At 52.4% G+C, this 27,546-nt stretch overlaps 9 protein-coding genes across 9 annotated transcripts in view; 4 read left to right on the top strand and 5 right to left on the bottom strand.

The window, feature by feature from the left end:
- Positions 1–1,844, top strand: part of UMAG_15081 (uncharacterized protein) — a gene marked incomplete at both ends in the record, with an annotated part of 3,068 nt that extends 1,224 nt beyond the window's left edge. Inside the window, one exon of the mRNA XM_011392059.1 lies at positions 27–1,844. Within this exon, the coding sequence (XP_011390361.1) occupies positions 27–1,844 (1,818 nt within the window). The remainder of the gene's footprint in view (positions 1–26) is intronic.
- Positions 1,845–2,289: 445 nt separating this feature from the next.
- On the bottom strand, positions 2,290–2,622 carry UMAG_03650 (uncharacterized protein; the record flags this gene model as incomplete). Its single annotated transcript, XM_011391836.1, has 1 exon — positions 2,290–2,622. One exon carries the CDS (start codon positions 2,620–2,622, stop codon positions 2,290–2,292), a length of 333 nt encoding a protein of 110 aa, XP_011390138.1.
- A 468-nt stretch (positions 2,623–3,090) lies between these two features.
- Positions 3,091–3,873, bottom strand: UMAG_03649 (uncharacterized protein; the record flags this gene model as incomplete). Its single annotated transcript, XM_011391835.1, has 1 exon — positions 3,091–3,873. One exon carries the CDS (start codon positions 3,871–3,873, stop codon positions 3,091–3,093), a length of 783 nt encoding a protein of 260 aa, XP_011390137.1.
- A 1,678-nt stretch (positions 3,874–5,551) lies between these two features.
- Positions 5,552–9,441, top strand: UMAG_03648 (tRNase Z; the record flags this gene model as incomplete). The annotated part of the gene is made up of 2 exons (XM_011391834.1): positions 5,552–8,924; positions 9,038–9,441. The coding sequence occupies 2 exons, from the start codon at positions 5,552–5,554 to the stop codon at positions 9,439–9,441; spliced, it is 3,777 nt and encodes a 1,258-aa protein (XP_011390136.1).
- A 177-nt stretch (positions 9,442–9,618) lies between these two features.
- On the bottom strand, positions 9,619–10,803 carry UMAG_03647 (putative fatty acid alpha-hydroxylase; the record flags this gene model as incomplete). The annotated part of the gene is made up of 1 exon (XM_011391833.1): positions 9,619–10,803. The coding sequence occupies one exon, from the start codon at positions 10,801–10,803 to the stop codon at positions 9,619–9,621; it is 1,185 nt and encodes a 394-aa protein (XP_011390135.1).
- Positions 10,804–11,983: 1,180 nt separating this feature from the next.
- On the top strand, positions 11,984–13,723 carry UMAG_11963 (ERMES complex subunit MMM1; the record flags this gene model as incomplete). Its single annotated transcript, XM_011392051.1, has 1 exon — positions 11,984–13,723. One exon carries the CDS (start codon positions 11,984–11,986, stop codon positions 13,721–13,723), a length of 1,740 nt encoding a protein of 579 aa, XP_011390353.1.
- A 222-nt stretch (positions 13,724–13,945) lies between these two features.
- On the bottom strand, positions 13,946–15,634 carry UMAG_03645 (uncharacterized protein; the record flags this gene model as incomplete). Its single annotated transcript, XM_011391832.1, has 1 exon — positions 13,946–15,634. One exon carries the CDS (start codon positions 15,632–15,634, stop codon positions 13,946–13,948), a length of 1,689 nt encoding a protein of 562 aa, XP_011390134.1.
- Positions 15,635–18,524: 2,890 nt separating this feature from the next.
- Positions 18,525–19,351, bottom strand: UMAG_03644 (uncharacterized protein; the record flags this gene model as incomplete). Its single annotated transcript, XM_011391831.1, has 2 exons — positions 18,525–18,710; positions 19,082–19,351. The coding sequence occupies 2 exons, from the start codon at positions 19,349–19,351 to the stop codon at positions 18,525–18,527; spliced, it is 456 nt and encodes a 151-aa protein (XP_011390133.1).
- A 1,728-nt stretch (positions 19,352–21,079) lies between these two features.
- Positions 21,080–23,719, top strand: UMAG_03643 (uncharacterized protein; the record flags this gene model as incomplete). Its single annotated transcript, XM_011391830.1, has 1 exon — positions 21,080–23,719. One exon carries the CDS (start codon positions 21,080–21,082, stop codon positions 23,717–23,719), a length of 2,640 nt encoding a protein of 879 aa, XP_011390132.1.
- Positions 23,720–27,546: the final 3,827 nt, after the last annotated feature.

Raw genomic sequence — 27,546 nt, 5'->3', positions numbered from 1 at the left:
TGGTAACAGCACATGTAGCCAAGGTCATCGAGCCCAGTCGTGGCTCGTTACTTTCTTTCCCAGTCATGGAAGGTGATCGACGAAGCCGATTGCTTGGCAATGTTGGCCGCTGGCTTGGGCAGATGACAGAGGCCGGCGAGGTTGCTGACCCATACACGCCGCTATCACCACGGCCCGATTGCAGGTTGACCAAGAACGGCAGCCTGCGCAGCGACTACACCTCAACGACACTTGCTGACTCGACGACCGCGTCCAACTCCGGGACGCACGTCGACGCACGAACCACGACGAGCGGTGCCGGAAAGTCGGAGCGTCTGCTCGAGCGCGTCGATGCCGATCAGGCTGAACACGACCGTCAGCAACGCCGACTTCTGCGAAAGGCACGCAAGTTCACGCCTTCCGTCAACGTCAACGTCGACGTCGACGTCAACGCACAACCAGACACGGCAAGAGTGGACAGTGAAACGGCTGTTACCGAAGAGGTGAATGTGAGCCGCGCTCCCAGCATTCGACCTCAGTTTTGCGCCACCACCGACCTCAAGAGCTGGCTCGAGCCCAACAAGATGTCGACTATGCACGCCTTCAAGGTGCTCGAAGAGTCGGACGCTACCAGCAGTATAGCCGATCCCTTTGCTTCGGATGTCGAGCGCAGGAAGCCGAAACCGACTGTTGAGACACGGTGCTCCAAGAAACTGAGATCTTCGAGCTCAAAGGAGCAGCTACGAACTAGTGCAAAAGATGCAAGCCGAAAGAAGCGTGCTCATGCTCGACCTGCGCATCCGACGGCCGCGAACGAGGCCGGTGGTGAGCCACTCGCGTCTCGCTGCCAAAGCTCGGCTGCCGTTACGGTGGTTTCGTCGGTGTTTGACGAGGCATTTGCTGCCGAGCTGAACAAAGCTCGAGCTGCTGCCAAGAAAACAGCTCGAGCGTCGAAATTCAACCACGATGCCATGGCTAAGGCCAAAGCGGAGGCTGATGTAGCGATGAGGGAAGCTTGGAGGAGACGCAGGATGCTGTCCGTCAGCTCTCGTGATAGTCAACGAAGCCGCACCACCCGGACGAACACGACCCGCATGCGCTCGCAGAGCCCGATACCATCCCTAATAAGCCGCAAGGAAAGCGTGCGATCTCAGCCCAGCGTCTACTCTGAGCTGACGGCGCCGTCAGACTACGCGTTCCAGGCTCCTCTTCTTTCTGAATCAGCACCGAGTGCACTGTTGACGCGCTGTGGAACAAGCGTAATCGAAACCATGTCGGAAAGCCAAGAGACGCCCAGGCAGGATGAGGTGCTGATCAACAAGCAACTCGAAAAGCAGCTCAAGAGGCAGGCCAAGAAGGAGGCCAAACGCGAACAGAGACATGCGGAGCGATCGCAAGCCAAGCAAGTTCGCGCCTCTCAAGCTCTTCCTTCCGTTGAAGAGATGCCTCGGCCTGACTTGCACCAGAGTTTCTCCACAGGACTGTCAGCTGCGGCAGCACGAGATGCTGAGTCAGTACGACGTGTCATCCGCAAGCAACGTTCCATCTCGCTCGGAGCTGTGCGCAGCCAGCTCAACCTGAACCCTGCAGACTTGGACCACATCAACGCAGTTCCAGATTCGCCATGGACCTCGAGCGATTCCGACATCAGCATCCGTCGTTGGGGCGAGCCTCGTCGAGACGACCCTGTTCGCATGCAGAACCATCGCGCAAGTGCTGCTCGTCACCATCATTCGAGCTCCATCCCTAACGTGCTCACAGACATGGCGGGCAGACGTAGCATCCGTTCGGCTTCCCAAAACGCGAGATCCAACAGCTACTACTTTGGTATGGGAGCCGGAGGTGATTTGCGAGACTTTTGCTGATCACGCTGACCCGAGAGACGTACTTGTCTTGGGGCACGATGTCAATTTTCAAGCTTTTTACTTTTTCAACACCTGATTCTTGATTGCACGCTTGATCTATGACTGTCGAGCGCATCGACAAACAAACAAAAAGACGAGTGAGAGGGTCAGGCGTGCGGAATCATGCTACCAACAGCGGCAAGATCGCGCACAGCCATGTAGTGTCTGAGGCGATCTTGGGCATCAGCCTGTCCGGTGATCTGCGCCAGACCGTCGATGTGCTCGAAGATCCACTCGACCATTTTTTCAGAGACTAGGAAGTGCTGTTCGCGAATATGCTCTGATTGGCGTTCGATCACGGCAGGATGGAAAGAAGTGAGCAGTAGCGTCTCGGTAGTATAGTCCAGAGCGGAGAGCAACGCGACCAGATCGTACTCTGTTGATCAAAGAGGCATGGGTCAGTTTTCTATGCGGATGCAATGCACCATCGATCACGGCAACGAGGTGAGAGACCCTTACTCTTGGGCCAGTGAGCAGTGCCAAAAAGGCTCAGCTTGTCGATGATATCCATGGCTGCTTTGGGATAGGTTTTAAGAAGCATCGGGCTGACTGGCTGTGCACGATCGTAAATATACAGACGACGATACGTGGACCGAAAGTCTGCCAGTCTAGCCACCTGTTGACGCTTGTCATTCTCTGTAGGATCTTCATGCGCGTCAACTCTGTTAATAAGCGCTATGACGAGCGACATAAGGGCAAGGCCGAGCATGATCCTGGCACGAACAAGAACGCTCTTCATCTTGACAGATAAAGACACCGGGAGAGGATCGGATAGGTGGTTAGGGAGCGAGCAGAGAAGAGGATGAGCAAGAGACAGCTCGAACAAGCTTATGTAGGCGAGCAGCAAGCGTCAATATGTGATTGTGAGAACAGTGCTTCGTCATTCTCTTCCTTTTCGGCTAAACCAGAATGATTGGCATGTGAGTTGTGGTCTAGAACATGCCAACCCGTGACCATGGCTGTGAGCGATGATATGAACGACGATCGACGTGGGCAAAGTAAGCAGTGTTTGATTGCCTCTGTCAACATTAATAGGATCAAATCCGCAGCCATGACGAGTTCGGATCTCATCATAGCAAAGCAAGACGACTTCGACACACTTTGTCCGATGCTAATGAGAACATGAAGCAGGCTCAACAACCAGGAGGCTCGAATGCTTCGACACTTGCCGAAGAAAGGTCGTGGATGCTATTTCATTGTGTTCAAGCTATTCTTCTGATTCGTCGTTCAATTCGGAACTCGAAGTTTCGGATTCGAGAGCGAAGCGGTTGCGAGCAGCACGCCTGTTGCGTTGGTCATGAAAGATTCGGAGAAGCAAGCGGTAGAAATCGCGAAAGAAGCGAATGATGTAGAAGTCGTAGTTTGAGCAAACTTCGCAGTCGCGCCAAAGGAAGGCTCGTTCGTAGGGTGCAAGCATGATGCTGTACTCATCGAGGAGGGACGATATACCCCGGACAACCCTGTAGCGACGCATGAGCGTTTCGGCCGAAAGAAGATGGACGAGATCCGGATGCAACTCAGTACAGAGATCGTGACGCAGCAGCTCAGAGAGCGTGGAGATGTCGTAGCGTACTTGTTGGATGCGGATCTGGTGCGGAGGACGCGGAAGTTTCTCCTTGCCAACACGATTGACCGTTTTAAATTGGGAGAAAGGGTCTTGGCCCATAGGCATCACTTGGTAGTCGAGGAGACAAAAGAGGTCGAGTAATTGACTGTGTAGGGATTGGTACTTCTTGAAATTTGGACTCTCCTTGGATCGATTGCCGCACGGTGGCAGACTCTTGAGGCTACGCAGGATCCCCTGGGAGGTTTCTTCGTAGCAATCGTGCTGCAAAGTGCGAGCAAATACGCTGCTTTGGCAGAATCTGTGGTCGACCTCATCGGGTGTGGCAATGGAGGGATCGAGCCATTGACCTTGTCGATAAATTTTTTGCTGCTTGAGCTTGGTGTGGACTGGGTTGTCACTTTCGAAGTAGGTATCGTTGAACATTGCGGGTCACGACGAGAGGGAGAACGAGGGAATCTTGCGAAACACACAAAAGCGTCGAGCAGAATGGCGGTGGAGAAAGTTCAAGTGACCGTGGCAAGCGCGTCAGTGTGTTCTCGTGATGCTCGATAGGCTGTATCGTCAATATGCAAGAGCGTGCCCTTTGTTGCTTTAAGTACGGACACTGAAGGTTAAGCCACCTGTACGGGCCTCTGCTAATCGCCACCGATTTATATCCAAGTCCTAGAGCCAATGGATCAGCCGATCGTTCAACATGCTCTGTTTCGACGGCTGTTCCGTCGCTGTTCATCCGTCGCTGTTCATGTGACGGTTCGGGTGATCCGCAGACGCAATCACGAATGTGGGTTAATCGCAAATCGTGAATGTTACCTTCCCGTGGAAAGGAACAGTGTTCACGCTACTGTATATACTGTACAGTGATGGATAGACCGTTACGCAATCCCTTCGCTCATCGGATGCGACGCGAGGTGACAGACTTGGATCAAGTTGTGCTGGAAGCACCTCTTCCTGTTGTTCTTCAGTAGCGAGAAAAAGCGCGGCGTTGATCGGCCGAGACTCGTGTTGCTGCGCATTCCTAATGGGAGCAGGAATAGGGTCGATGATCGATGTAGGAATCAAAGATGCGCGCGATCGGGGTGGGAAACTAAATACACACTGATAAAATCACGAATGATGCTACAAAAGAATACTGCTCCAGTGCAGCCACATTCGTTCGCACATTTCCTCCAAGCATACACGGTAACTTAGGGTTACTACTTGTTCGTTCGGATGCGGTTCCAACTGAGCCGCGCTTTGCATTCATCTGCTGTTCTATGGGGTCGTATATGAAATCGTTAAGCCACGCGTGACTCACGAATCACGAATCCTTCCGTGCTTTGCTGCTTCACACCTCGATCAAGTAGCATGATGTGAAGGCGCGAGCATCGTTGTTCTTTGTCTACCTCCACTCGTGACTCGTGACTGGTGCTGGTGAGCCATGAGCGGCTTTCATTCACGATTTCTGTTGAAATTTTTCTCGACTCAGAAAAACGAAAGGGAGAAAAGGAAATTCTTAAATCTTTGTCCTCCGAATCCCGATTCTTAGGTCGTAACTTTAACTCACAACTCGTGACTGTGACTCAAAGTGTGACTTTGTGACAAGAAGAAAACTCACGACTCACAACTCACGACTCATGACTCATGACTCGTGTCACTGTGGGCTTTCGTTAACTTATATGAAGAATCACGAACACTACTCGAAAACTTTGAGTCTCTGAATTCATCATTCCAAATACATCACAATTCGATTCTCCTAGTCATCACGGTGGCATTGTCGGCTCGAGGCTACGATACAGTCATAGCCGCCCCGTCTATCTTGGTCTCCTGCTCTTCCCCGCTATCGGCTGCGCCGTCACTGCTCGACTGCTTTGGTTATAATTCTCAGCTTGCCCGTCGACTTTGCTGGACATACTATTGCGGTGCTGCTTCTCTCATCCTCAACAGAGTCTCAGGCTAAGGTTCTGTCCAGAAACGCATGTGGTGGCTAAGTCCGACCATAGTCAAGCTATTCTGCTCGTCTTCTGGCACCACACCGCTCTCCTCCGTGTGTCAGCTTCGAGTCTCGTCGCGCGCTTTTGCTACATCCGCAGCCTTATCAGCCATCAACCCGCCCAAGAGAAGCATGCTCGCCGACCTGCGCGTGCTTCACGTGCCTTCGTCTGATACCAATGTGCTCCCACCCGTCATCCTCCAGTTCGGCGCTGATCGCTACCTGTTTAACGCCGGTGAAGGCACCTCTCGCTCCTCGACACAGCGCAAAGCTAACCTCAGCCGCATCTCGAACATTTTTGTCTCTCGCGTAGGCTGGGAGGCCATCGGTGGTCTTCCTGGTGTGCTCATGTCCATGGCTGATGGTCAGCGTTCCACCGAATCTCTTCACGGTCCAGACGGCCTTCGCTATGCCCTCGCCACAATGCGAACTTATGCAAAGAGAGACATCATGAAGCTCGACGTTCACGAGGTGCCTTCCCTGTCCCACTCCTCGCCTCCAGATCAAAATCCGTCCGAAATCTCAGACGCAGCCTCAGTTCCCATATTCACCGATGACAATCTTGCTGTCTACGCAGTGCCCCTCCACCCTACCAAGGCATTGGAACCAGCTTTCAAAAAGCCAAAGGTCGACTGCGATCGCTCGGCAGCTGTCTCTGCCGCAACTCTCGATAAGGTGGATCAGCTCTGGCGAAAGCCTTACTTCAATCCTTCCATCTTACAAGGGCACGAAGCACAAGCCTGGATCCGCCTCGTCTCTGACAGCATCTTCAACGATTCTCTCCTTCGCAAACGCGAGCAGCAAGCGACCGATATCACCGAAAGTGTCACAGACACAAGGTCATCGCGCAAGCTTGTGTCTTCGGTCGATGATGTGGAAATCCCAGATGCCGATCAACCACAACCTTCATCTTCTCCACATGCCCGAGCTCTTGCGCCATGGCGTCCCCCACTTTCGCCTGCATTCGTTACTCGCCTTCTACCACGACCACCCAGCGACACTCGCAACGTTCTGGCCGACCGCGCCGATCCAGCAGAAGGCGGACAGGCTCCGGTCCTGGCTTTCATTTGTGAAGCGCATCCACAGCGTGGCAAGTTTGATCCTGTCAAAGCCACAGAAGCCGGCGTGCCGCCAGGACCTTTGTTCGCCGCCTTGACAAAGGGAGAGGACGTCACCCTCAAGCGACCCACATCTTGGTCCAGCATGCCATCACATGAAAGGAAGAAGTGGCTGCAGAGTCAGACCGGCGGGCGTCGGGGTGCTACTGGCTCATCCAGTACCAACGCAAAGCAGAAAGCCCAACAAAACGGCAAGGTAAAGCATCAAGGTGCAGGTGAATCGACACCGGCAGCATGGAACGATCTTGAGGAAGTACTAGTCAAGTGGAACCACGTTGTAGGCCCTTCTCGAGCTGGCGCAGTCGTCTTCTATATCTACCTGCCATCGATCGATTACATCGACAATCTGCTCAGCGACAGCGCAACATTGGCCTTCTCCCCATACACTCTCCAAGCCAACGGCCATCTCAGCAAGGAGCAGTCTCGAATGCCGCACGTCATTGTACATGCTGTCCCCGTCGACCTCCTCCAAGATCCACGTTACCAGACATGGATGCGTCAATTTGGACCCGACTGCCACCATCTTATCGCCAACTACAATGTCTGTGCCAACAAGCTCATGTTTCCTTCCAGCGCCACCATCCCGCTCCGCCTCTCCAAGCTTGATAACGTCATGTTCAAGGTACCGCAGTACCAGCTCACACCCCAAGTCCCCGTGTCCGCGCTCTCAAAGGCGGTTATGAGTGACAGAGCAGATGCTAGCGATTTTCCACTGAAGTTTGTAGCAGCCGAAGCGGACCAGGTGATCCCACTCCATCCAAGAGGCGAACCGAAACACTTCTCTTCGGGTGCACCGGACTTCGACTTTCCCATTCTATCAGAACGAGCCGCTAAGGTTGCTGCATTCGAATACGATTACGCCGAAGAAACAAAACAACAGACACAGCCGATCGCCAAGGGCAAAGTCAAAGCCAAAGGCAATTCTAAGAATGGCGTCGGTGCCACTACAGAAGCATTGCACGACGGACTCAGCACAATGCGCAATACCCGCCTGCGAGAAGCGCGCAAGCAGGCATGGCAGGCCTATCTCGACGTAGTCAAGAAGATCAAGGCTGAAACTGAACCCACAGCGGCATCCGTCCCTTCGGAAAAGGACATTCTTGTGACAACCCTGGGTACGGGCTCAGCAGCACCGAGCAAGTACCGCAACGTCATTTCCACCTTGATCCAGACACCGTCTTCGGGCAACATCCTGCTTGACGCTGGTGAGTCAACGTATGGTCTACTTCGACGCAAATTCGGCTGTCGACGAGATGGTACCGCGGCCGAGAGCGGATCGTTGGTATCACAGGACGTCGACGACATTCTGCGCAAGATGCATGTGCTTTTCATCAGCCACATCCATGCCGACCATCACATTGGTGTTATCCGACTGCTCTTGGAACGACGCAAGCTGGTACCCCGACCCGACAAGCCGCTTTACCTCTTCGGCACTAGTTTTGTGCACAACTACCTTGAAGAGTACGAGCAGTTGGAAAAGCTCGGCTTAGACGAGGATGTCATTCTCGTCCTGAACGACCACCTTGATCATCAGAAGGGAGTCGATCCCAATCTTTCCAACCAACAGGGCCTGAGCGCAGCGTTCGCAAATCGCAACAGTTGTGGCCAAGAGCAAGCCCGCCAGGAGCATCTCGCTCACGTCCAGGCTATTAAGGATCTCACTGGCCTCTCGTACATCCACACTGCACGTGTCGTCCATCGCGGCTCGCATTGTTACGGCCTTGTCGTGCGACACGCCATGGAAAACTGGTCGGTTGCCTACTCTGGAGACACGCGCCCTGCGCCCGAGCTGATCGCGGCGGGCAAAGACTGCTCCTTGCTCATCCACGAAGCAACGCTCGAGGATGGCGAACTCGACATGGCTATTGCCAAAGGACACTCGACATTTGGAGAAGCAATCCGCGTGGGGCACGAGATGGGTGCACACAATATTCTGCTGACACACTTCTCGCAGCGCTATCCCAAAATGGCCAGATCGTCGCTGTTTGCATTGAGCGAGCAGGGCGATAAGAATTGGAGGAATGTGCCGATTGCGCTCGCATTCGATATGGTGACGTATCCGCTCAGTCAATTCGACAAGATCCAACGCTACACGCCGGCGATGGAGGCGCTTTTTGCAGCGGATATAGAGGGCGATGAGGAGGTTCAGTCGATCGGCGGAGATGAACACGGTGCCAACGGCGTGGTCGAAGCCAAGGGTAAAGCGGTGACTTTGGGCCAAGAACGAGACCGCGGAAAGCAAGGCAAGCACAAACAGACCATGACTGGCCGCGACGCGAATGGCTCGAGCGGTGCAGCCGGCGCCGCTATGGCAACGTTGGGCATTGTGGCTGCCACTGACGATTCAGCTGCAAGAGCGGCGGAGGAAGTTACACACAAGACAGACAGTTAGTGCTTCGGATGTTGGGAGAACGTTGTAAAGATAGTTGGCACCGAGTTTGGCAACGCTGACACAGTTCACCATCTCTTTTGCCATCACCTTGACTTTGTCGGACTGCAGACCAGCTTTGCCATGCAGAACCACAGTGTTCCACGGAGCGATACGTGCGAAAAGGGATGAAGCCACGCGAATGGCGGTACGTTGGTATGCGACTGACGCCATCGGCGTCATCTAGGCTCGCCGTGATTGTGCCGAGGCTCGTCTTGCAACTTGTGCAGACCGCGCAGACAGGTACGCTCGGCAATGTTGGTGGTGCGTTCCCCGTCGATGTTCTCTCCACGCACGCCTCTGCTCTCGATAGCAAGAGCTGGGATGTCGTACTTCGCGTGCAGGCCGATCACGCACACGATCTAGCCACGTGTCTGAGCATACTACCCTCACCGGTGATTGAGGGTCAAAGAGTGAGGCTCAGCGTCGTCGGACCCACGACGGCGATCCAGACACTGCAGAACCTTTTTGTGTAACTCACGACTGCGAGAGAAGCATGCAATGCTAAACACCACTATGCACAGACGAGCGCATGGCGCGATTCAAGAAACGACGAGTGAGTGGGAATGTTGAAGCGGATCGTATATACATCGAGTGGTGATGCGAGTTCTAGAAAGACGATACTTGTACAAACCAAGACCCTCAAGGGTGGCTTAGAGCTGGGTGCCAAAGACGTAATCCCAGACCTTGGAAGTGACACCGAAGCCGAGCTCGAAGTTTTTGTAGTGGTGTTCGAGGTGGTACTTTTTCATCTCCCTCATGTACTCTGGGAGTTTTGTGTGGTGGAGGGCGTAATGCATGCAGTCGTAGACGACGTACATGGAGAAGGAGCCGCTGATGATGCCGTTGGCGATGGCGTGTGGGAACAAGGTATGTGCGAGTTGGGTAAACGGGTAGCTGAGCACGAGGAAGAGCAGCGGAGGCATGACGAGTCGAAGCCTGTCCATGGGCAGGAAGTGGTGGACGCCGTGAAGGAGGAAGTGGAGCGTGAGGAACGCGGGCTTGTCCGGAAGGATGTTGTCGATGTGGAAGAGGAAGCGGTGAATCGTATACTCGAGCAACGTCCAGATGACGACACCGATTGCCCAGCAGATGGCAGTCTGGGTCACGGCGATCGACCACACGGAAGCGTCAAATTGCGTAGGCTTGGTAGCAGCTTCGTACCAGTTGGTGGCGTTGAGCGGCGTGCTCGCTAGATTCGAAGCGAATTGGGTGATGGAGCGGAAAAAGATGATGGAAGCGATCGGAAGCCAGACCATGGGTACGACGTACCACGGCGTGCGCGTGAAGACTTCGAGATAGTCCTGGTCAAAGAAGCGTGCGGGGTGCTTCAAGTGGCGCGGCGAATGCACCTGCTCGAGGTAAAACTGCTTGGAAAAGTTGGCACGCAGCATCTGAGGCATGAGCGGCTTGTTGAGGTCGAGGAATTTGTGCGCCTTGTAGTCGGACGAAAAGTCGGTCTCCTCGGGATGAAAGTCTTCGGTGATGACGATCGAGTCATCCTTGCCCGAGTAGCCACCCTGGGCAGTGCGCTGCTGGAGTGCGTGCTTCTCAGCATCGGTGGCAGGCAGACGACCAATGATGTACTCGTCGAGCAACTCGTAGGCAGAATCCGAGTGAGAGTGCTCCTGCGGATCGTCCATGATCTCGCCCATGTCCTTGCCGGCGTACTTGATGATGAGGTCATCTCCACCCGGGTGATCCTCGACGAAATCGGTGACATTGTACACGTTGCCACGGTGGATGAGCCAACAGTCGGTCGCGGTGTTGTGCTTTGCGACGTCGTCCACTGAGAACAGCTGCATCTTGGAAGAAGAAGAAGAAGATGTCGCCGCCATTGTAATTGTATCGAGCCAATGTGAGGAGGGATGTGGGAGTAAGCCAAGCAAGAGGAGGGAGTGGCGAGAGAGCCCAAGTGCACCAACTCACAACTCGCGAATCACCAATCACGAATGATCATCAACACGCCACTCACGACTCTGACTCGTGACTATTTTATTCCTAAATTTTGTACTTTAGGCTTGACCAGCCACGGTGCCACGGTACCTGCGTGTCGGCACATCTCGCCATACACGGTTTCGTGTGTGTGTGTGTGTGTGGCAAAAATTGCGATTTATCAAAACCAGTCAGTCACAAGTGAACCCTAAGGCAGACGACACACACACACACACACACACAACACCGAAGCTAAGCGAACCAACGCACACACAAAACTCGATACGCGCTTTTGGCTCGCTGAGTTAGTTGGTCAGTCGTGAGTGTCGCAAATCGAATCATTCGTGATTTTGTCGACACACACCACTTTTCAGTGTGTGAGTCTGTGAGTGACTCTCGGTGCTGAGCTTGGGCATTGGCCATAGCATTCCAGTCAGCTCCGCGTGGAAGAGAACATGATCTGGTCAAGAAAGCTCCATGGCGACATCAACGATAGCTTGACCTTGGTCGTGAGCGTGTGTTGCTTTCCAACATAATGCCGACATTGGTGATTAACTTATATTGTGAATCGTGAATCGTACATCGTGTAGGTTATCGTGAATCGTGAATGCTGGCGGCGCACTTTTCAGCTCCGACAGGCGTGAGCGTTGCAATCAAGGAAAGCTGCGATTCGGCGTATCGCGAAATGGCTCATTCGTACGATTTTTTTGGTGCGTGACTGATCGCCGATATGCACATGCACATTCACCTGTTTTCACCTGACGAACCGCATCGGCGATGGCAGGATATGTTGCTCCACTCAGAGTGTGAGAATCACCAACTTGACTTAAAATCGTGGATCGTGAATGTTGCACTCACACTCGTGACTTTGCTCCACGCTCGATTCGTGATTCGTGATTCGATTCGATTGGCTTGGTTGTTTGGCCATTTTACAGAGACTGTGCGATCTGTCTGGTAACCTCTTGGTCCCTTGTGTCCCATTCATCACCACAGTCTCTGTCATCAGCCATGGCGAGAAAAGACGTCCTTATTGGTACCACAGCCTAGGAGGCTCTGTGAAGCGTCATCTCAACCATTCCCATAATGCAACAGCCACAGCAGCAAGATCTGCAGATCGGCCTGCCATACGCGCCAGTCCAACCTCCGATACCCTCGCCAGCCGCCTACTTTGCCTACCTTCCATCACCCTCCCGATGGACTTTCACGCAGGGTCTTATTGTCGGCCAGGTATCCATGGTCATTGTCGCGCTCCTCCTCATCCGATACGTCATCTTTGAAGACTCAGCCACCGCTCTGGAAAAGGAAAGGCTCATGCGTCTCAAAGTCTCCCAACGCCGTTCAAAGCTTCATGCCAAAGCTCTTCTACAGGACGCCAGAAAGGCCAACTCCGCTGCTGCCAGTGCTGCTGCTGCTGCTGCTCCTTCGCCCGCCTCTCACCCGCTGCGCAAATCCCATCGTCTTGCTTCCGACACGAGAGCATCCATGTTCGCCAACATCCTCGACAAAACCGCCTACGACCTCTCTTCTCACCTTCCCGAATCCGCCGACTGGCTCAACGTCATGTTTGCTCAAGCGATTGCAGGCTATCGCGAAGATGTGCTCACTGGCGGCGTATCTTCTCATCATCACACCGCTTCCGACGCCATCCCTTCACCGAACCCGCTCGAACCACAAAAGGAGAGAACGGCTCGTGATTTGATGGAAGAGATCCTTAATCGTGCCACTTCCTCTTTCCTTGACCCAATCCGCGTCACCGAAGCCGACTTTGGCGACGCCTATCCCATCTTCACCAACGCCCGCGTCCGTCCAGCAGATGATACAGGCCGCACACGCATCGAGATCGACGTCGACTATTCCGATCAGATCACCCTTGCCATCGATACCAAGCTCCTCATCAACTTTCCCAAACCCAGATTCGCCGTCCTTCCTGTCTCGCTCGGCCTGACCATTGTACGATTCTCGGGCACCTTGGCAATCGAGCTCTTCTCTTCCGATCCAAATGCTACCGTGCTTCCAACTGCCAACCCAAATCCTTCCTCTTCCTCTTCCTCTTCCGCCACTCCGCCACGCTCTCGCCACCAGCTCCACTTTTCCTTGCATCCCGACTTTGCGCTCGAAGCGTCAGCGACCAGCTTGTTAGGCTCCCGAGCCAAGCTGCAAGACATTCCCAAGATCGAGCAGCTCCTCATCTCGCGCCTTCGCGGTTGGATCATGGATCGATTTGTCTGGCCGAGGTACTGGAGTCTCACGCTTCCCAACCTCGTCCCCTCTCCCGCTGCCTCTCGCAGCTTCTCGGCGGCTGCAGCTGCCAATAGACACACCGACGCAGCTTCAGTAGGCTCATCAGGTGGGCATGGTCAGATCAACGTTGGTACGGGTGTCGAGAGAACCGACGCTTCGGTTATTCAGCCCGGCCACCACGAGTCGGCGCGTCAAGAGATGCTCCACGCCGCGTCTGAACGTCCCTCTCTTGCATCATCACGTCCACCTCACGTGCGCTCTTCGTCGTCGGGACTGCGTGCAAATGGAATGGGTAGCGTCGAAGCTTGGAGAGCACACGCAGCAGGTGTGTACAATCAGCCCTCTCACCAACATGCCACCAGCCTTAACCAGGCCGCCTTGCTGCGCGCCCATGTCGGAGGAGGAGGAGCTACTGACTGCGCGCCCGGTTCTGACGTCAATATCGAAGTCCCCGGCAGTTATCGCGGCTCAGTAGCGGGCGCAGGCATCGAACTCGCCTCGTCCTCCAACGCTTCGTCTGTTCTCCCCACCGGTGCGCACCATTCATCAGGACTACGTAATCGGCCAGGCTTTGTACAGTAGTATTTTCACAGATCACACACAGACCGAGTAGCAATTGTAGCAATGCGCTGAGGCGATAACTTTGACGATTAGACCTCCCAAAAAACAATTATGAACATGGTATGCGGGAAAGTTGCAAATCTATCCGAAGAATCTCTTGGTCGTGGATCACGAATGACAGAAAAGAAAGGACTGGCGACACGACTGGTAACGGTGGCAATTTCAAGGTAAATGGGTGCGTTTCTAGCACTTCTGCCACATCTTGACGTACTCGATTTCCATGCCACGCTTCTTGGGGTCTGTAGGCCAAGTGGGGAGCCATTTGTCCTTGGACTGCCAGAATTGGCTGGCAGCGTTTCGCGCATCGTTGGACCATGGCTTTTCATCTCCAAGGCCGTCCTTGAAGTAGCCGTTGGTGCCTCCGACGGCTACGTTGAGGATGAGGTAGAACTCTTGGTCGAACGGTGCGGCGTTGGCGTGTGGGCCTTGCACTGACGCCCATGGGTTGGCCAGGAGCGTTCCGTTGGCCATCTGGTTCGGGAAACGACCGCGCTTCCAAAAGCCATTGTCAAACTTGACATCCAGGTTTCGGAACACGCGAGAGCGCTCCCACGTCCACAGCGCATCTTCGGTCCACTCGAGTCCAAACGTGTGCGAGCGCTGGTTGAACCAATCCCTCCAAAGGTTTCGCACCTTGGTGGCGTAACCGTAGCCGTCAAAGAGCGAGTTAGGACCAAAGTGGAGAGTAGAAGACATCTGGTTTGTGCCCTGACTATCGCGATGCGTGGGCAAGTTGCCGCGACCTTCGAAGATGTCGATCTCGCCCGATTGCGGCCAGCTTCCGTACACAGAGTCCTTGGGCATCATCCAGATCGCAGGCCAGATCCAGTCTCCTGTAGGCATACGAGCCTTAACCTCGACTCGTCCGTACTTGATACTGCGCGAAAAGTTGGTCATCAGTCGAGCCGACTGGATTGGCGGCAACACCACACCAGTGGTAGCGTTGGACCTTACAGCGCAATTGGCGTCCGACTTATTGGCAGCTGTGCACGTCCCCGCCTCGGTGAGGTTGAGTGTATAGCCGTCAATGATGGCCGCATCTCCAAGCGCATCGGATGTCAGCGTGGGGACAATGTAGAGCTTGCCATCTTGAACGAACGAGTTGTTGGTCGAGTCTGTGGTCCAGTCAAACTGGTTGTTGCCGAACCCGCCAGTCTCCATCTCATGGAACCAAATGTCCTTGTTGATCGTGTCGCCATCGAACTGCTCATCGAGCACAAGGCAGTACTTTCCCTTGGGAACCGCCGCATAGGCAAAGTACATGAGCAATGCAGAGCCGATCAGACCCAACGAGAGCCCAAAGATAAAGATCCAGTACGCCTTGCGGTCCGACGAGCGACGTTTCTTGTCTTGCAACCATGGCTTTTCGATGTTTTCGCCTGGATTGAGCACACGCTGTGCAAAAGGCTTGCGATACTTGAGCGCCGCATTGCCAAACGACGTCTCGGACGGCGCCTGGTACAAGCCAGCTGCCGGAGTCGCTACACTCATGTGGCTCTGCGCTGAAGGCGTCGCATAGCCGCTCATGTTGGTGACAAAGTTGTCATAGTCGCGGCCTTGCACCGTCGGCATGTATCCAAGATCGCCCGGTGAGCCGACGTCAGGAGAATGGTTTCCCGCCGTATAAACCTGTCGAGAAACGCTCGAGCCACTTTGACCACTGAAAGAGCTGCTGCGGCTTGAAGCCAAGGGCATAGATCCGCTGCCCGCCACGTTGTAGCTGTTTCGTCGGCTGTTGGGAGGTTGGAAAGCGCTCTGCGAGACGCTACCAACTGCAGGAATTTGGCTGCCGACGCTAGCAGGCAGGTCTTGGAGCTGCTCAATCTCTTCCTCTGTCGAGAAGCGCGGGGGTAGTGCTGTAGTACGACTCATCTTGCCAAACGTTCGAGTCGAATCGTGTGATGATGGGATATCGAAGATGAGGGAACGGTCTGTGGACGTGGATTCAGTCCGACCGTTTTGAAGGATTGATGGAAGAAGTGGAAGAGCTGAGGATACCAAGCGGACTCGAAATTATGAGGAAAGCAGCCAGAAGCGTATAGATGAGGCAGTGTAGCGGTACATGTAACACCAAGACTCGATCAAATGGACAAGTCAACTGAGGCAGCGACTCAAGCTAAACGTCGGAGGAGACAGGCAGCTAGCCCTCGTTACGCGCGGTGACAGCGACTCAGAGCACTATCGTCGTTGACGCCCATCGATAAAATCTTGGACTATTGCGCTTCGAACGTGAGATCTGAAACTCTTGTCAAGTCTCTGCTCTGAAACCACCTACTTGAAAATCGGACCGGACAAGACTGTAGCCGTCAAAGACGCCCTTCCCCCCGTATCAAGGTACGCCAGCGTTCGAGATGAAGCTTGCTCGCAAACGAGCTTGCCCAGGCTGCAGTGTTGCACGCTGCCTCTCAGCATGAAGAAACTTCAGTAACCTCCAAACCCCGACCGACGAGCGAGTTGAGATTTGGAACAAAAAACAAAATGCGCTTGCAAGCTAGTAAGATCAGAAACATGCCATCCAAGACATTTGGCGCATTGGAGAGTTTGACAGCTAACCCGCCCATATTCACGATTCACAATTCGTAATTCATGTTTACGGAATGCACGTTTTATATTTAATACAGTATGATTTGTAATTTCTGTTTGTTTCGGTTTAGTCTGTCATGTTCTTTCCGAAAACTCACTGTAAAGGGAGAAGCAAAACCTGTTCCGTTCATGGACAATTTGTCTCTTTCCTCCCTACTTGAGCTTTTTTGAGGTCCATGTTTGCCATCTTGATGGCGGATGCAAAGGACAAGACCTTCTGTAATGGTAAAATGAGCTGCAAAGCATGTATGCTCGAGTTTTTCCCTCTTGCAGGTGGCCAAGCTCGGCTCGGTCTCCCAAAAAGAATCGCGGAAACAGTTTGCCGTCGCACAAAAAACGCTGCACAACCACACGGTCGTGCATTTGAAGAGCTGCACGATACTCGCCAATTGTGCCTTGCGGGTGGTCGTGAAAAAGTGATATGGCTAAGTGTTTCTTGCGATCCTTGGCATCTCATAGCATATGTAGGATGAGAGACAGACACAAACACCCGACTTATGCTATCATGTATGGATTCAAAACAGCATTGCCTGTAAGCAGTCACCAAGATGTTTCGCTAAACGAACCGAATGGGTTGACCAAGACCAAGATCTTTGTTGGGGGTGCTGGTCATACAGTATTCATAAGGCTGACTGAACGCGACATAATTAGAGCGTGGGAAGCAGCGTTGGCGCACAGCATACCGAACAAGTCGGAGCGAAGGATCGCTTCGCTTAGCGCCGCGAAATCTTGTTCTTCCCGATGAAGGCGAGGTACTTTGCGCAACTTGCCATGTTGGTCCGAATCCTGGGTGTCAGTCAAACCGAACCAACCAATGGTGTTCTTTGGCGTATGCGTAAGCGTTTAACTCGTTTCGAGCAAACCTGCGTAAATTATCGTCAACACTTTTCAAGTTCAACCACGAAGCATGAAACGTGAAGCGTGACGCGCTTCGTCAATTCGGAAAGCGCGCCAACGCCAAAAGGCTGTCACTTGCAGGAAAACAAGCGAGGTAGGGTCTAGATTTGAAAGCACGCCTCACGCCTCAGCGCAGCAGTCTAGTCACGATTCGTGCGTGATCCACTATTTACAGTATACCACCCACACATCTCCGCACAGCACTCATACCCGTTACAGGTGTGCACCGGGCCCGTCGCCTTTAGGCATAATCTTCATGAAACATACGAACAACACCGGTGAGCTTTACGGATGTGATTTATTTCAAACAGGCTCTACCCCCGCATGAGGCACAGCATCCTGGAATTCTCGCCAGACCCCACGTCGACACGAGTCAGAGTACAACAGCGTAGCTGGCGTCACAGAGTTGCAACGCTTGCGACTATGACACGAGGGCAAACTGCTCGACCTCGCCTCGGACTGGCGCCAATAACGGGAATACAGTAATTGATTGCACTGGCTAATCCGACCCTAATTTCAATGATCGCTTAGAGGGACGTTTCGGAACGGCATGTTAGGCGCAGAACAAGCAGGAGGCGGACGCGCTGTGTGGCGCGTGAACCGTCTTGGTGAGCAGCAGCGAGAATCGTGAATTCACGATTTGTGATTGTCAATTCCACCGTAATGATATCCGTGATTGTCCGACTTTCTCAGCTCCGGCATCGTGCCCAAAAAAAAAACAAAAAATCAAAAAACAGATAATAAAAAATCATGCATCGTGCATCACTCGTCATCGTGAAGGACTTGCAGCATTAACATCACACGGAACCACGTTCATGGTCGACGCTCACGGTTTTCATCTTTCCTTTCTGGTCTAAATCCACTCAAAACGAAGAATCGACGTCGCAGAATTATTTACGTTGCCGGTCTCTCATTTTGCCATCGCCGTTCCTGTTCCTATCTGTTTCGAGCAAATGCTTACTTACGATTGGCTTCCGTTGCCTCTTTGAGTGGACGATTTTCACTCAGGACTGCAAGAAGCTCGAATGTACTATCGTGCCTGGAACATACATAAAGCGGGCCGGATTAGACCCCTTACCCGTTTATCCTCTTACCCAATGGCAACGCCTGGGCAAGCAGGTCAATCACTCGCGAACAATGTGCTGCAGGAACATTTTGCGGCTGTGCGGACAGCTCAAGGCATTGTGAGCCAATAAAGTGGTCCGCAGCAAGGACACAGGGTGGGCTTTCTCGCACTGTACTTACTCTGCTTCTCATATGATTTTTTTGTTTAAGTCGTCTGCTAGCTTAGAGGAGCTTCACCGTGACTTTGTGGGCTCATGTTGTTACACAAGATGAAGTTTGCATGAACGGGTTTCGTCTTGACCTCATCATGTTGTTCAACCTGCTGGGCCGCAGTCCACCAAAGCTGCGGTGATGATGGCAAGGTCGCCTCCCAATCAGCCATGACGATGGTCCATACCAATTTCTAAATATCTCGATCTCACACCAACACTCCAACGCCCACAGTCGTGCGGCATTCGTAATCACGAATCGTTTTCTTCTGCTTTTTTGAAGCACAAATCTCGGCTAGCCACTCGTCTCAGCTCGTCTGCGCGGAGTTTCTGGGCCCTCAAGACATCGAGAGTCCCCCCTCAAACCTAGCAGCTGTCAAGCAACGACGATCCAGTCATCTGCGACAAGCGCCACACTTGTACGGTCGCAACAGCGTTGACACTCTACAGTAGCTAGCTCCGAAAAATCTTAACGCTACAATCGTGAATCTTTGATGCGCTGTGTCGATCTGCTGACCAATTGCTTTGAGTTGCTTAGCGCGCACAATCCATTAAGACGACTCACCCGTCGACACTCGCGTGGCCGCAAAGCGCTTCGCGGCCTTGACGATAGCACAAGGTAGACAAGATGAGTAAGCTGAGGCGTAGGGCTAGATTCAACTGCAGCGGGTGGTTGAGAATATCCAGCGCGGTAGGCCTTAGTGTAGGCCAAGCGCAGCGGCATCCAGCGCCTCGCGCCTCGGTTGGAACGGGTGTCGGTTTTTGGATCTAAACTTGCCACCGTTTTTCTCATTTTAACGCCGACCAGAACGTACTGTACGTCGATCTGCGGCATCTTGCATCGCCTCGCTTGTGCACAAATTTTGCTTACTGTCACCGCCCGCGCACGCGCACGCGCAGGCGCAGCCCACCGCAACCAGTTTATCGCATGCAAACAAGCGCGCCACTGCGGGCGTGATTTGAGATCAAATAGCGGTCTGCGGACGGCGCAGGCGCCTCGCTTAGGTCGTGGTAGACCAAAATGTAAAATTGTCTTAGACCCTTGAATAAATAAATACAGTAAATCGTGAATGGCTGAACGAAATGTTGTCTGTGCATCGTGGTGTTTGCTAGAATTCAAACACTTCCAACGCCTTTCATCTCTTGATTGTGTAACACGGGTCCCAACTGCGTCAAGGCGTTTTCCGGACCCTGGGTTTTTCTCGTTTTCCACAGGAAGACTTGGCGTTATACAGCCGCCGACAAGTCTCTCCTACACATCGACAGCAGATTGCCAGACATAGAGCTTGGCTATGTCAAGTTTGTAGACACAGGCACCATACAGCCCCTGAAGCCTTGTTCACCGTAAGGAAAATTTGTTGCGACGGATCGCAGAGGCTGCTCGTGCATAATCGATGTGCAAGGCTCGACCCATGGTTCTCCAGTCTTAGTATCGTCTTGTACCAACCTCAATGGAAGAAGGAGCTGTTACAGATCAGCTACACGGCTCTGACCAGCTCGGTCTCATGGATCGTGCCTTGGAGAGATCATCTTCGGCCTCCTCACAGGAGAGGCATAATCGCTTCGCTCTTGAATCGAAACGAGACTCTTTCCGGGACAACAACGTTTTTGAACGCCTTTTTCCTCATCTGGAGATGAAACACAACTGGCTGCCAACAGCACAAGGTAGAGCGGATCAAACTTTGCTACTGAGAAGCATGAAGTAAGGGTGTCCATTTAGCTATGTTGTTGTAGTTTATTTTATTTATTTTATTATTTTTAGTTTTTCTATCGATGAATTCTGGTCTGCCCTGTGAGACACCCATTGCTATGTCCGTCGCACGTCGCAAAAAGCGAAGGTGAATTCCTTAGTCCGTCTCAAGCTGGGAAAGCCTGAATCTTGAGAAGTTGAACCTCTTTGAAAGTCAACTTGCGAGCCAGCATGTTCGGCTCACTTTTGACTGTCGGCGTTGCTTGTAGTGCAATGGCGTTTGCGACAAAGTCATTGAAACCTGTCTTGAGAGTTGCTCTGCTAACTGGGTAGTCGAAATCTTCTGAGTTCCTCAAGCTTTCGCCGTGCTAGCCGCGTTCGGATCGGTCGCACCCTGTCCCGTATGGCCACGAACCATCCGTTAGTGTACGGTGCTGCAGGACCTTTAAAGGCTAGCGACTCCCTTCCCATCAACCCTTCGGTCCTGCCTCTTCAACTATCATCCTCTCCTCCTTTCTTTCACAGTTACAAAAGAGCTTCTCAAGATCAGTGGAACAAGCTCGCACCATCCGTACATCTCAGCACCACTCGACTCAATCAGTTCGTAGGCGCGCAGCCAAATTTAGTAGCCTGCCGCTCGTGCGATCTGCCGTCGTCGACCCCTTCTAGATTACAAAGATGCTCGGATTCTTCAACAAGAAGGCGGAGCACCTTCCTCCCAGGAGCTCATCGATCTCACCTGGATCGCAGCCTCCAATGATGGAGCCACAACCAGGTCAGCTCAACGAATACGCTCAATCGCTCAATTCAGAGTACCTGGAGAAAGCGTCGGTCGATGAAAATTGGATCGACGCGCGCGATGGCTACCAAGTAATGGCAGCTCATCTCTGGAAGTCGTGCAACCGACGAAGCTTCTTCTCAGAGAGCCCGGACGTTCCAAGCGGCGTTACCATTCGTTTTGCCAAGGGGCAGTATGTTGTCTGCCCCGCGGAAGACGAACGGCTTACCACATTCTGTCGCGCGGTTGCCATCCTCAATTGCGAGGCTGCTATCACCGTCACGTCTCCTGTCGTTGCGGCCATCTGCACCCGACTTGCTCCTGGAACGGAACAAATTCCCATCACTCCATCTCAACACATTCAGGTGGTCGAAACCATGGAACAGCTCGCCGGTGCACGAAAAGCTCAAAATGCCTGTTTCATCCGTCGAGAAGGCACAGTTGTGATTTGGTGCGACCACGTCGAGCAGCTCGAAGAGAGAGCCCAGGAACTTGAAGAAAAGATGATCAAGTTCGTTTGGCACAGCTCTGTCAAGAACAACACTACGAATTTGCCCGCTTCTTCGAGCACTCCAAGCCTCGTCGACAGTTCTATGAGTCAGTTCAACCAAAGCCAAGCACGTATCCGCTCAATGTCGTCCAACGGCCACGGCACCCCGATCTATGGTGCGGCTTCCGGAAACCCCTCGGTTGCTCACTCGAATCCATTCTCAGAGTCTCGCGCTGCCGATGACTCGCCGGTAAACTCCGGCTCTCCTACAACGCCAGGATGGGCCCACACTTACGCAAGTGATCCAGAGAAGCAACAACAGTCCGTTTTCGAGGAGAGAAAAGCGAATTACCAAGCAGCGCTCCAACATGGATTGGCTGTTGGCCTTGATGTAGTCTTGTGCTTCCTTTTCATTTCAAGGCTCTTCCAATACTCTCTCATCGATGGACAGTGGGCACGCATGGGCTTGGCTGCAACCACCCTACTTCTGTTTCCCGTCATCCTTTTCTTTTGTGACAACGTCGTCGGCGTCATCTTTCAAACCCTCGGACCCATCCGTCAACTCCACCAGAACTCCCGTTACTATTCTGGTAAGCCCCCGAATAGAATCACCGGTCAGTTGCCGCATATCACCATCCAGATGCCGGTGTACAAGGAGTCGATGGAAGGTGTTCTCATTCCTACGATCGAGTCGGTCAAGAAAGCCATCAGTACCTACGAGCTCCAAGGAGGTACGGCATCGATCATTGTTTCCGAGGACGGTATGCAGCTTCTCCCCAAAGAGCAACAGGTCGCTCGTCAGGATTACTATGAGATGAACAACATCGGCTGGGTAGCTCGACCCGCGCACGGCAAGGACGGGTATCTTCGAAAAGGTCGCTTCAAAAAGGCTTCGAACCTCAACTTTACCTGCCACCTTTCTTTGGCAATCGAGCAGATGATGTCTGAAAATCGACCCCAGGCGCCCGAAGCACTTGCATTGTGGACTGAAGCCGATGAGACCAACCTTTACTATCACTGTCTGGAGCGATGTCTCCCAAAGCTTCATCCTCTAGCACAGGCAAGCGGCAACGTCCGAATCGGTGATCTGGTGCTTCTCATCGACTCTGACACGCGAGTTCCCGAAGATTGCCTTCTGGACGCTGCTTCCGAGATGGTGCAGTGCCCCGATGTCGGTGTATTGCAGCATTGCTCTGGTGTCATGATTGTCACGGACAGCTACTTCGAGCTCGGCATCAGCTTTTTCACCCGCCTTGTCAACTTTGCAATCTCGTCAACTGTCGCCGCCGGAGACCTTGCTCCGTTTATGGGTCACAATGCCTTTTTACGATGGTCGGCAATGCAGGAGGCATCGTTCGTCGACCCCGAAGACGGTGTCCGAAAGATCTGGTCCGAAACGCACGTGTCCGAGGACTTTGACATGGCGCTGCGTCTACTTATGAGCGGCTACATCAGCCGATGGGCCACCTACTCGAACAATGGTTTCGAAGAGGGCGTGTCGCTTACCTGCGATGACGAGCTCAACAGGTGGCAAAAGTACGCATTCGGCTGCTCTGAGCTTGTCTTCAATCCCATCTGGCAGTGGCCATACCGAGGGCCTTTGACAAAGCTCTTCCGCACGTTTTTGCGCAGCAACGCGCCCATCCACTACAAATTTTCGGCGTGCTCGTACATCTTCTCCTACTACGCCATCGCCTGCGCTTACCCTCTGGCTATTGCGCTCTACCTAACTCAAGGATGGTTCTATCCTGTGTTGCTCCCGGCTTTCCTGCCTCCGTTCCAGGTTTGGGTCGCCGTGATTGTAGTATTCACCGCAGGCGGAAACGTCTCGCAGATTCTTGCAAGATACCGTGCCAAGGTCGATGGACTCTTCAACCTCATCAAGGAACACATCATATGGATCCCTTACATGTTTATCTTCTTCGGTGGCCTCTCGTATCACGTCTTGACTGCTCTTTTGGCTCACCCTGTCGGTATCAACATGAGCTGGGGTGCTACTATCAAGGACTTGGAGGACAGCAATTTCTTCATCGAGGTTCCTCTCATCTTCAAGAGGTTCTGGAGAGTTCTGTTGCTTTCCACCGTAACCATCGCAGCTGTCATCGTGTTTCAATTGCCACATGTTCTTCCACTCGAATGGCAGATCCAGGGCTTTTTCGTCTACTGGCCCGTCCTTCTTCTTGCCATCCTGCACATTCTCTATCCTATCGCACTCAACCCAGCGCTCCTCCGTTTCTCTTTCTAGTGATCCAAGTTACTCTTCTCTTTTTCGCTTACCGAATTTGCCACAAGCCTTTCTTGCCCTATGTAGGACACATTCTTTTACTCTCATATGCTCGGTATAGTCTACACCGCCTCCGAAGGATTCTTCTTCCGATGCAATGGCGGAGGCTTGTCTTGGTCGATGTTTCGCCCCTCACTAATGGTCAGATCGTCACTGTCGTAGAAAAGTAGCCAGTTCCAAAGTCGTGTACACCCACCCTCGTTTCCAGCTTTCATCCGTCATATCAGCATAGATTTTCCACTCTGCCCGCAATCTCGTGCTACAAAATAAATTTCTACTGAGTAGTCAGATCGCCATCAATGTCAACCGCGAAATCGCCAGTTTACGATTCGGCTGAGTCTGGAAGCCTGAAGTGCCCTTTTTCATGACCCGAGGCAGATTGAGCCATCCTGATCACAACTCACAACTTGAACGTGCTTCCACCAAGTACTGTAGGTCTTCAATCCGTAAAGCGCGCAAAGCATTCGTTGGAAAATGAAAGAACAAAAAGCGAAAAAAATTCTAGTGCAAATTGCAAATTGGATAAACTCGCTCCCAAAAGTCACGACAATAGTCGAGACGCCAAAGAAAGAGCAGCGAAACATACCGAACAATCTGAATTCGAAGCTCGATCTCAAACCGATGCTTGCACTAGTTAGAACGACTAGGAAATGTCAGAACCCCAATTTTGGATGGTCTAGTCTTCCGAGGTTCATAATAATAGCTCATTGGCGTTGACGATGGGAGGGCGTTGATTCTTGCATGAGAAGCGTGGGAAGTTGGCAGCGCGGCTCCGTAATCCGCAAAGTTGCAGTCCATCAACATCGAGCGCGCTCGCAACGGCGAGTGATTGTCTTGCAAACAAATCCCAGATTCTGGGTTTCTTTCCTGTCTTTACTTTGGATCAATCGACGGCTCTTTTCGGAAAGCTTGAAACTCGGTATTGAATTTGGAAATTGCATATTTGGGTGGCGGAACATGTTCACGCCGCTTCGGTGAAAAACTCCTCAGATTGACGCACTTATTTAATCATTTATGCAAGTTGGCTGTGGAGACGTGAGGATGTCTTACATGTAGATGGAGCGAGCAGACACAAGCTGCCGCAACTCGGTACGGCTGTCTTTGCTGCAGTCACAAGTGCAGTTCCGCCCTCTTCTGTTTCTAAAATGATCGACACCCCACCTGCCTACTAACTAATCCACTTTGCCGGCCCTCCGCCCCAACATGTAAGTTTCAGTTTGGCACCCGTCGCCGAACAATGGCGCTTCAAATCGTGCAGCAGCCACATATCCGACGGAGTGATGGTAGATGCAGTAGTCCATGTACACACTTGTCAGCCTATTACTTCTCGATCTAACTGAATGTTGTGTAGATTTTTCATGCCGCTGATTGTCAACATGCTGGGAAGCATCAAAGTTCACCTAAGCAGCCTAGCTACAGATGTTAGCGTTCATATAGTCGTCATGACCGTCGCTTTATTGCTATAAACTACCTCTTCTTGCTTCGGATATCCGTGACTCGGGAATCTTACATTTGAAACTTTGTCTGCGGCAAATTGCGACCTATTGCACAGGCCGTCAAGACTTTGTTCGATCAACCAATGAAAGTATCCGAAGAACCCTGAGAAGGGTGAACGATGTTGAAGCGAGCAGCGAGCCTGTGTGTGGGTAAAACTCTCGTACTGTATATTCGTGATTGGTCTGGTGACGGGTCTCAAAACGATTTATGGAAGAAGGTGCCACTTGCATCGACCATTCTTGATTCGTGATTATTCTAGATTTCGAAAATGTTCGCTCAACTTACTAGCAAATAATTCCGTTTCACTTTGGGTCGTTTCACGGGTGCCCGGCCAAGCCCGCCTCCCGCTTCGTGCATTTTTACGAGGAATAATCTGTTTGCAGTCTCGTAATCGTTCCGTTTCACCTATTCACGATTCGTTAGCCGATCATTTTGTGACAGCTTAGGGTTTACCACCTTATCGAAACGCACAGATGAAGCACACTGTTGTGGCTGATAATCTGAGCCTTCGAAACCTGTGTGTTTGGAACGCCAGGTATGTGCGCCACGCTGCTCAAGGGCGAGTTCGAGCAGCGCATCGAAGAGTTAGTTGTTTCGCAAATGAAACAAGCCTTTTCTCTACGCTCGGCGTAAAGGCCTGGTTTGGGGCCGTAGGTCACAAGTCAAGCCACTGTCCAGACTCACCTCAAAGCCCAGACCATTTGTGCAATTAACACCTCATACGAGAGAGAGAGAGAGATCCAAAACTGACATAACGCCCTCTTGAAAGTGTGGGCTAAAGGCTTTGGATCACTTTCTCATCTAAATTCAAGCTGTATAACGAGCAAACTAATGGAGCAGCCTTCTCCGTGGGGGCGCCCGTGTCAGTTCGCCCCGAAGAATAGTATCGCCAAGACCGAGCTAACTCCATGTTCATCTCAAGTGGCTGTATATTAGCGAGTTTTTGGCCGACGAGAGCTCGCTTCGATCATCATGGCCTTAAGCCGGTAAGCACCAAGAATCTCAGGTACATGCACATTACAGTGCTGTCTGTCTGAACATCCTACCGCAGGTCTCTTCATTTTCGAAGACCATTTGAGATTTATTTTCAAAAGCAGAAGACTTATCACAAGTGTATGCACTTACCGCAGCCCACAGAACTGTGCTCTCTTTCAGAGTGTAAATCGAAGTGGGTATGCACTGTATAGTTCCTTGTACATCACAATGTCTTACATATGTTGCACGTTCGAGCGTCTGATGGGAAATGAAGATAAACGGGTGCAGCAATCGTGAATATTGTTTTCTGTTCAGGATGATTGATGATTTTGAGACTGCTCAATTCTGTGTTGTTGAACCTTGATTTCTTGGACGAAAGGCGGGGGAGAGAAAAAAGAGGATCTATCAATAGTGTAAACTTCATCGTCATCGACTGCATGTCAAAGGTCTGGAGTGGGGGATTTTAGTCGACGCGATGCATACCGCATGTCCGACAAAGTCATGCAAACGCTTGGACGATTTAGACCCGGGTTTCAGACGTCACACGTCCGTTCTGATGCAGGCGCCTTTCGGTTTACGAATATCGTCTGGGTACGTACATGGTACACCAGGCACGGGCCTTTGAATAGGCGTTCATCCAATGTCCTGTGACACTGAAAGAAATCCAAGTGGCTGAAGAGTGCATCAGTACCTTCAGCGCCTTTTACAGACAAGTGTGTATCAGTCAGCGCCCTCCTTCGTCTCGATTCGCCTACCTGCAGCTTGGGCGTGATACGCCGACGAAACTTTCCCACTGATTCTCGATTCCCCCTGTGCGAATGCCACTATTTGCTGCGTGTGGCGCTTGCACATAGTACGTACAGCAAAAGATCGAGTGTCTTGCCGTCATGGTGCAGTCAGCCGGGAATGGATAGCTCTAGTATGAGGGCTCGTCTGATTGTTATTGAGACATCGCTTCATTGTAGGTGTGACCGCAAAGGTCCTCGTCAGAGCATGCTTTCCCGAGCATGCATTCAGCTTCAGCCAAGTCCTGAGATTCCCAGCGGCGAATCTCCCGACGAGGTTGAGAGTGGCCTAGACCGTCGTTGTGTTGCCTGATGTTGCTGTTCAGGAAAGCCTGCTGCTGACGAGCAATGGCTGTACGTTTCGCGGCACGGTCGAACATCTCTGCGATTGCTGTAGAATTGCAATGCTGCCAAGCCCCAGAACGATAGTTGGCCCCCTTCTTCCCATGCTGTGTGGAACAGCAAGAGATGATGAGAACTGTATTATGACAACCGTCCCTTGAGATTGGGTTACTTCAGGGAGGGCTACGT

This window comes from Mycosarcoma maydis, chromosome 10 (genome assembly GCF_000328475.2).
Source record: "Mycosarcoma maydis chromosome 10, whole genome shotgun sequence".
NCBI classification, from domain to species: Eukaryota; Fungi; Basidiomycota; class Ustilaginomycetes; order Ustilaginales; genus Mycosarcoma; species Mycosarcoma maydis.
Note: the sequence above shows the minus strand (reverse complement) of the source record. Positions and strands in the feature narration are given on the sequence as shown.